At 46.2% G+C, this 9,328-nt stretch overlaps 1 protein-coding gene across 1 annotated transcript; it reads right to left on the bottom strand.

Annotated features, from left to right (window-relative positions):
• Positions 1-7,875: 7,875 nt before the first annotated feature.
• Bdkrb1 (bradykinin receptor B1) lies at positions 7,876-8,934 on the bottom strand. Its single transcript, XM_013014981.1, has one exon. The coding sequence runs from the start codon at positions 8,932-8,934 to the stop codon at positions 7,876-7,878; it is 1,059 nt and encodes a 352-aa protein (XP_012870435.1).
• Positions 8,935-9,328: the final 394 nt, after the last annotated feature.

The raw sequence follows: 9,328 nt of genomic DNA on the forward strand, positions 1-9,328 counted from the left end.
TGCTCTAGTCAGCTAATTCAAAGTACCATTTTTACTTGGTTAACAATGTACATTTTGATAACCTGTCAGGAATGAATAAAGTTTTTATTTAAAGGTAAATTATTCTATGCTTCTATGAATATCTTACTTTTCTTAGAGCATATTTATAGATGTGGTTCTGTGATCTATCTGAAGACTCTCTCCTGGTTGTTAGCATATATGCCCCTGCCTGGGGAGTGATCCTGCAGAAGAAATTGTGGGGCTTCCTATCATGCCCCAGTTAAACTTGCTTAGTGGAGTTCTAAAGTGTGTCTGGGATCTCAATAAGGTGAATTTACTATTCTCTTTGCAGTTTGGAAAATGAAAATTAAAGTGGTTTTATTCTCTAGTTCTTCTGAATACAAAGGCAACACAAACCCCAAATCCAGATGTTTAGAATTTATAAAAATGGTGATAGACAGCATTTACATATTTTATTTTTACTTTATACTATTGGGAGACTTAAAAGACAATGCCGAGAATGAACACTTGTTCAGGCATTCCCTGTAGAATGGAGTCTGCACAGGGTGTGCACAGCCTGAACGGACTAAACCGGGTGCTGACTTTTGCCATGACAGTCTAGCCTGCTTCTATGGCAGGAGGGGCTGCTCTCCTACTCTGGTATTTGCTGTGACCCTACCGTGGTGCATGTATGTCACCTGTTAGGATTAATCAAACTGAAACACAACCCAACTGTAAAATCTCTTCTCTGTAGTTGTACTTAAGTCAGTTATATTCCAGGTGGGCAGAATAATGATCCTTTTCTTTGCCCACTGAATAGCATATGGACCTTTCTTTCAACCGATTTATGTTATAAAGCCCATTTAAACATGTATCTTAAATACAACTCCATGCTTCTCTCTGTTCTACCCTTTAGTATCACGGTGTGGAGACAGAAACCTTGTATCTCTCAGAGATTCATTCTCAGGGGTTGATTCATTTTGGGTAAAGAGTCAAAATATTCTTTGCTTTTTAAAAAGTGTTGAGATTTCTGTGTTGTCATGGGTAACATGATCACTAGTTAGTGGTATCTTTGTATTGCCAGATTTGCACTTGCAAAGCAGGTGGCTGACCTGGCCAAGCCATTGAAGCTCACTAAACCTTAGAATACGGCTCTGGGTTTGGAGGGGTTTCTGCGACAAAGTCCAGTAGGGATTGGGGATGATCAGGCAGCATGTATGTCATAGTCTCAGAGCAGTGCCTAGTCCCCGGCCACTCACAGGGTGAATGTCATCACGGAAGAGCTCTCTGGTCACAACACACCTGAACTGAAGCTGCTTTAGGTCTCAGTGATCACATCTGAACTACTGCTGTGCCTGTGGAGTTGAAGCTGGATGCGACACCACTGGCTGGAATAGACTGCATGTATCCACTGATTGCTGATTTGAGTCTGTACAGTCTCCCCAAGGAATCCAGGTAAGCAGACATGGTCGAGATTTCAGTGACATTCAGCCCCCGCAGTATTACTGACAAGTTAAACTGACTTCATATGATAGAGAGAAAAGCAGCAAAGGCTGTAACTTTTCAAATGGGGCTGATTTAGGACCCTCCCCCCATTTTTTCCTTTTCTGTCTGTCCCTGCATTACTATTACTTATTCCTAGACTGTCCATTGACCTTTGCCTTTCAAAAGAGAAAACATGGTTACTTGCAGACCTCACAGCACTAGGTCTTAGTTTTATTGAAGTTTGGGTCTGTTTGGATTCTCACATATAGCATACATATTTGACACAAAAACTTTCATCATGCAAGAAAAAAAAACAAAAAAAAATACCTTTCCAAGTAGCAGTGTGCCTAAGATGTCCAAATACCAGAAAGTCTCCTATTGTGTGTCACTTTTAAGTAACCATCTCCTCCAAGAAGTGTTCTGGGGTTTGTGTCTTTGTGCAGACAGCTACGTTTGCTCCTGCAGCAGCTGTCTGCCCAAGAGACTGGCTTCCTTTCCATGTCCTTTGTCTCTAATCCTTGGCACCCACAGGAGTGACTACAGGCAGAGTGGAATGAAGTGAAATGAAGGATCCTCTTTATGCTAAATGGCTTCAGGTGACGCATCCACTGTCTTCACAGTAAATGTGATATATGGAAAAAACAGCAAGATTTAAATCACTCAATTTCTCTTCCAGTTTCTTCCTGTGTATTAAGTAAAATTCCTCACTTGGGGGTGGAGTTATGGGGAACTTCCTACATCCCTTCTTCCCTTGAGGAAGGAAGTCTGTAAAGTTTTCAAGTTTCTTGAAAGGTCTAAATGAATGTGATGTGATACGCTTTTGTTATCTGCAATTGTTTCAACTGGAATGCCAATTGGTATAAAATAAAGTAACTTCAATACAAACACTTGAGTCATGATTTGTTAAAAAGATGATTTATTTAGTGTATTGAAGTACGTCATAAATGAAAAACATTTATTTTTCGTGACCAGGAAATCTTACTTTGGTTGACTGGAACACATAGTCACTCTGTTCATGTAACAATAATATAGTGCTTAATGTGCCAACATTTTTTGGTGTGGTACTGGGGTTTGAGCTGAAGATTTCATGCTTGTTAGATTGGCATGATATTACTGAGCCTCACCTCTAGCCCTATTTTTTCCACTGGCTATTTTTAGGATAGGGTTTTGCTTCCTGCCTAGGCATGAACCTGCACTCTACCACTTTTAGTTTCCTGTAGTTTCTGGGAGCACAGGTGCAGGCTGCTGAATCCATCTTTGTCCGTGGAGAGTCTCAAGGTCTTTCCTGCAAGGCTGTCTTGGTACAGTGATCCTCCCAACCTTAGCTCCTTATGTAGTATGGGATTTGCCTGGCTTTGGGTTAAGAAGGAATCTCCAGTTTTTCTACCCAGGCTGGTCTTGAGCTGTCATCCACATTCTCTCACCTATCTCCCAGGAAGCGTGACCACCAGTGTCCAGCACCAGCTTACTTTTATCTCCTCCTTTGTGGGAATGGGAATATGCTGGGCACACTGTTCACTTTTCTCTGTCTGTCTGTGCTGGTAGGTGTGCATCACCATGCCTGATTCATTGCTGCTTTTAACTTGCAAATCATTCAGTTTTATAAAGTGGTTATTTCCCTTTTCTCAGATTGTCTGTACACCTGAGACAAAAAGCATTCCAGCAATTGCCTTGATAGGCTCTTTTGAGATGAGATGTTTGAGTTAACATTCATCTTTTGAATGTCAGTCATTTTTGTAACACATTGGAGTCAGAGACTTACCTTGGCCCCCTGGTTTTAATCATGTTGCTTCATGGTAAGCACTGGTACTGTCTGCTGTGTGGGAGGTGATTGTAAGTGTAATGTCAGTTGGCGAAGTTCCATCTCTGGTCACCAGGAGGTTGAAAGAACAGCCTGTCTGTCCACAGCAGTCTGCATTTTGCTCTTCCATGTATGTTGCATATATGTATTGGCAGCTTCTAATTTCTGGTTGCATTTGTCTTGATTTATCTCTGCAAGACCCACAGGACTTCGTTTCATTGAAAAGCTTAGGAGGAGCACCAATTTAGCTCTTGTGTAGTCCATCCTGACTTGGTTTAGACATCAAATTATTGTCGCACAAGTCTAAGCTATTTCACTTAGCTTCCCAACTTTCTGTTTGGAGTAAGCATTTAAGAATGCTGGAATTCATAGGGTGAGAAGGTGGCTCATTGGTAGAGTGCTTGCCTTGCATGCATGAGACCCTGGGTTTGATTCCTCAGCACCACATAAGCAAAAAAGATCAGAAGTGGTGCTGTGGCTCAAGTGTTAGAGCGCTAGCCTTGAGCTGAAGTGCTGAGGGACAGCGCCCAGGCCGAGTTCAGGCTCCATCACACACACACACACACACATACACATACACACACACACACACACACACACAGAATACTAATATCCTGGCTGAGTTCAGGCTCCCTCTCTCCCTCTCTCTCTCTCTCTCTCTCACACACACACACACACACATACACATACACACACACACACACACACACTACTGATATCCTGGCCCTGAGTTTAAGCCCCACAACTGACCTTTCCCCCTCACCCCCCCAAAAAAAAAAGAATACTGGTATGTGCAAATGTTTTGTGGAAATGTACTTTGTTAGTGTGACTGTTGAAAGTATGAAATTAAGAATAATACTCTAGAAAACAGAAGCATTTGCTCTTCAGATTTTTCTTTAGATGTGTCTTGTCTGCCTCCAAGAGCTGTTTCCAGAGTCTTTGCAGAGTGCTGCTGTGTGGGCAGGTATGTGAGTCCAGTAATAGGAAGTGCTGTTCCTTTGCTCTTGGCACTCTAATAGCAGATTTAAGACTGTTAACCTGCTACCACTTCCTTGTTTGTGGATTGGTTAGTGGTTTTCTTTGCAACAGGTTCTTACTAAATGTTAAATACTCCCTTGCCCATCTCTGTCACCAATCTCAGATGTGTTTGGTATACAGTGTTAAAGTTGCTACTCTTGCCTCCTTTGGGCTTTCTTCACAGTGTGATCATGGGTTAATACATCTTTTAGTTTTGGTGTTAGGGACCTAGGCAAATACTTGGATAAACCCACTTAGAGGAACGTTTTACTTAAAGGAATATTTAAGTCATTTAAAAAGACTAATGCCTTAAGAAGTGTTGCTGTGACAAATGCTATAGTGTGTGCTGGGTACCAGGCTTTCCCACTGAGCCTCGGCCCTCAGTGATGCCCAGTTCCAGCTTGTTGGAGAAAACAGTGCTTACAGAATGACTGCTGTGGCCAGTATTGTCCCAGGACCTCCTGAATGTGCTTGTCTCCGCCATTCCCCGCCCCACCCCGACACACGCTTCAGCTTTCCAGTGTTATAAATATGCTCTCCAAGAAACACAAGTCACAACGACAGACATGAAAATAAACAATTGTCTCAGCAACACAAAGTTTATTTCTGCAGAAAGGTGTACCGTCAGCCCAAAATCTGGCAAACAAGCACACAGAGAGGCAGGCTGCTCTTATTCATATAAGGTGACCATAAAAATACTTGGAAATAAGACTTAACAGTACACAAGTTAGTTTTAAAGCATTTCCATACATTTCTTGAACAATCAGGTGTGTTCTGAGGTGAGGCTTAATTCCATCTTGGAAAACCCAGTTTGGGCAAAATGTTACATTCATAAATCCTTCTTTATCCCAAAACAGTTTCTCTTTTCCTTTCTGTACTTGCTGATCTTGTCTTAGTAAAATAATCAACAACCGCCTAGCCATCAGGCCAAAGCTGGAACTTTTAAGCAGTCCATTTTGCTAGAAAAGACAGTTTTCTCTTACGCTAGTACTTTGTTTGCTCCTTACCTTTTTCCAGGGAAGGTGTGTACCAGCCCTTTCGTAGTGCCTCAGCCAGCTTCCTCTGACAGGCTTCCGTAGACTGGCTGCGCTGTGGGGTGGGGTGGGCGTGGGAGCACTGGGATGTGGTGTGTAGATGCAGGGCCTGACACTTCTGCCCACTTCACTGTGCTGTCAGCAGTGACACACTTGGACATGGTGCTGAGCGGGGGCCTGGGCAGTCTGAATGCTGAGATAGATCAGATCCTGGAGTAGGAGTGGTGGGGAGCTCAGAACCTGGGAGGGGTTCCGCTGGGAACGAAAGGGCTTGGACCAGCCCTGGCCTGATTACCAGGCCCCTGACCCCTGTGCTGGGAGAGGTGAAGGAAGGGGGTCTTTTGGTGATAACTCCACCTGTTTCCCATAAAGTGTGTGACTCATCTCTCCAAAGAAGAATCTGCTTTGGCTGTGACAATGTTGGGGTGTGCCAAGGTGGGATTTTGGAAGGGCTCAGAGCTGCTCAGTCCCAGCGATCAATATCCTAGTGATAGATGAGATGGGGTAGGGCTTTGCCAGCCCAGCCTCAACAGCAACAAGTGCACCATAGGGCCTCGTTGGTACCCACGGTTGGCACTGACCCAGAGTTCACAGGGAACGGAACGAAATGCCACATCTGGCTCTTCTCAGAGAGAAAGTAGGAGGTCTCATGGGCACTGGAACTGAGGATGCAGAAATACTGTGATTAACTCATCTTCCATCCAGGTATTAGCACTGCAGGTGCAGCCTGGGCCTGGATCCAGGTATGAGGAATGCCAGGTGAGCCCATCAATCAGATCTCCCCAGAGCCCATCCTTTGAACCAATGCCAGGAACTTCTTCCTCTGCAAATAAGCAACTAGCCTTCCCAACAGAAGAGTAATAGCAGTCTTCCCATTTTTGTTTTTCCAGCTGCTTCCCTCTGTGTGGCAGCTTACCATGTCTTGGAACATGTTCTACCTCCCACAAATCAGGTGTCAAACTAATCAGATGGTGCTGACACTGTATCCTTGAATTGCAGGCTTTCCAGCCAGATTCCTGGAATGTGAGTTTGCTTCTGGCAACCTATGGAAAGGTGGTGGTGTTGTTTGTTGTTTTTAAATCAACCACAGACTCACTGCAGGCTGAGGATGAAGAAAGGGCAGTTTATAGTGGAGAGGCTGGTTTGCAGCTCCTAAAACAGTCCCCCACCTGTGTCTGCTCCTGCCTTTGTCTCAGGCATTAAGGAAGCTGGCTGACAAGCCTGCTGTGCTGCCTTCCTTCCTTGTTTTTGTTTCAGCCCTCTTCCAAGGTCTGATAGTATCATCAACCCCTGGGGCTCATGGCTGTCCACCAGAGCAATCTGATCAGCTGCTATTGGGGCCTGCTGGTCATTGTGAGAACGTAAAATCCATCCAAGTTCCTAACCCCTCCCTGCCTCAGTCTGGTTGGTGTCTTTGGTCTGGAGCAAATATTCTCCCTATTTTGTCTGACCAACTCTAGCTCTTTGGGAGTGAGGCTATAGGTCTCTTCTTCCAGAAGCCCGCTCTCAGCCTTCCAGCCACTCAGGCTGGAACTCCTCCTCTGTTCTCACATTCCTCTCACCTGGCCAGTTGCTTCTTGGGCTGTGTGCCATGCTTCTCCTGGTGTCATGACCTCTTTGAAGGCAGAGGCACCAGCGGGCTCTGTGCTGGATCCTTGGAGCAGGAGGAATGAACACCACAGTGTTGTATACTCACAAGCCTTCCCACCGTGGGTTACGGGGATACCCTCCAACCCTCCCTTCTGCCTGCCTAGAGGCCACCCTGTGCTGGAACTCAGCTCACTACTGTACTCCTCACAATGCTCTCCATGGCTGGAGAACGAACCCACGTTTCCCTCTGAGCCCCTGGTTTGCTGCCTCTGTAGCACACTCATGCAACATCTTGTTTTCTTACAATTATTTAGATCTATGAAACTTCCTTATGAACTTGATTTCTAGTCGGACCACCTCTGTATTTCTAGTTGTTCCTGTAGCAAATGACTACAAATGGTAAATTAGAACAACAAGTTTATTTTCTTCCAGTTTTGGAGGTCAGATCTGAACATGTTAGCTTGGCTGGATCCTTCCGGAGACTCTGGGAAAGGGAGGGGAAATCCTTGCCCTTTCCAGCCACCAGAAGGTGCTTGCAGTCTTGGCTCATGGACCCTTCATTCTTGTGTGTGTGTATGTGTGTGTGCGCACTCAGTTTTGAACTCAGTCTCATACTTCTTAAGCAGAAGAAAGCGCTCTACCACTAGAGCCACAGCCCCCCTGTGGTCCCTTCCTTATGATCTCTACTTCTGTCTTCACATCTCTTCCTCTGACCCTCTCACTCCTTATAAGGACCCTTTAGGTTGCACCTGGGCCTGGTAATTCAGGATCGGCTCCCCAACTTGAGATCCTTAGCTTAATCATCGCTGAAAGGTTCCAGCTGCCCTGTACATTAACATTCACAGACTCGAGGGCCTGAGTCCTAGATCTCTCTGGAGGTCATTACTCAGCTTGCCATGTGGTCTTTAGGATGTCAGCAATGGCTGATAAGAAAGCCAGGCTTCTGGGTTCATTATTATTTCAATTCTGCTAGAACATTTGGAAGATTTCTTTCTGATGGGATGAGGACATTGGTATGAGACTTTTAGGTGTGCATCGTTGATAAACTTCCCAGACTTTGGTCCTGAAGAGCCGACCCATAAAGACATAAATCACCGGATTCAGACAGCTGTTGATAAACGCAAAGAAGTTGGCCAGCTGCAGGCCCAGGTCAGTGAACTCCTCCCAGAAGCAGCCCTGGAGCACTTGCAACCGCACCAAGAATTCGAGGAAGGCAAAGAAATGATAGGGGGCCCAGCAGACCAGGAAGGCAGCCACTAGCATGAGGATCAGCGCCGTGGTCTTGCTGCCCCGGGGACCCCCACATCGGGTCCTGCTGGTCTCCTCCCGCCCTCGCAGAGAGGCCAGGATGTGGTAGTTGAAGAAGATGATGGCCGCCAGAGGCAGGAGGAAACCCAGCACGTTCAACTCCACGATCCTCGCAAAGTGCCAGGCCCCATGGGGAAACAGCAGGATGCAGGCAGAGATGTTCAGATCAGGGAGGGCTTTGACGGAGCGCAGCAGGAACGTGGGTGTACTCAGGAGGCCCCCAGCCACCCAGATGAGCACGCAGGTGGCCTGGGCCTGCCGTCGCCGCCGCCACCTCCAGCTGGCCATGGGGTACACGAGCGCCCGGTAGCGGTCCTGGCTGATGGCCACTACCAGGAAGATGCTGATGAACAGGTTGGCTTTGATGACCCCGTTGACTGTGCGGCAGAGGAGCCCTCCGAAAGGCCAGTTGAACTGGTTCCAGACATTCTCTGCCCAGAAGGGCAAGCCTAAGACAAACACCAGATCCGAAGCGGCCAGGTTGGCCAGGTAGATTTCTGCCACGTTCAGTCGCCGCCGCCGCCGCAGGGGCAGGAGGAAGATGGATAGGACCAGAAGGTTTCCCAGGAGGCCGAAGAAGCAGACTGTGATGATGAATGTTGGTAACACTCTGTGTAGCAGGTCCCAGGCTTCCTGAGCATTGTCACAGGAGGTGGTGTTGGGAGGGGACGGCTGGCTTTGGTTGGAGGGCTGGAGCTCCAGCAGGACCTGGGATGCCATTCACAGTGACCTGGAAGGGAAAGTGCACAGTGGCATAGGTGGAAGACTGCAGCCCACAGGCCAAATCGAGCCTGCTGCCCTGTTTTTAGTCAAAACTTTTTTTTTTCCTTCTAGCACACATTTTGTGTAAGAATTCTTGATAAGTATTAAGTAGCATTATTAATTAGAATCACATTTACAAGTAAGCACAATCTCTTACCAGTATGATTTTTTTAATTAATTAATTTATTTTTTATTTGTGAACATACTGTACAGAGGGGTTACAATTACATGGGCAGGATAATGCGTACATTTATTACCAAGCATTGCAGCCTCCTCCTTTGGTTTACCCTTCACATCCCTTCCCAGCCTCCCCCCTCCCCCCCAACCCAACCCTTCTCCTCCCCCCTCCCTT

This window comes from Dipodomys ordii, unplaced genomic scaffold (genome assembly GCF_000151885.1).
Source record: "Dipodomys ordii isolate 6190 unplaced genomic scaffold, Dord_2.0 Scaffold2, whole genome shotgun sequence".
Taxonomy (NCBI): Eukaryota; Metazoa; Chordata; class Mammalia; order Rodentia; family Heteromyidae; genus Dipodomys; species Dipodomys ordii.

What these genes read in the sequence shown, in the direction of transcription:
- Bdkrb1 (XM_013014981.1), bottom strand. Translation starts at nt 8,934, where the DNA reads ATGGCATCCCAGGTCCTGCTGGAGCTCCAGCCCTCCAACCAAAGCCAG.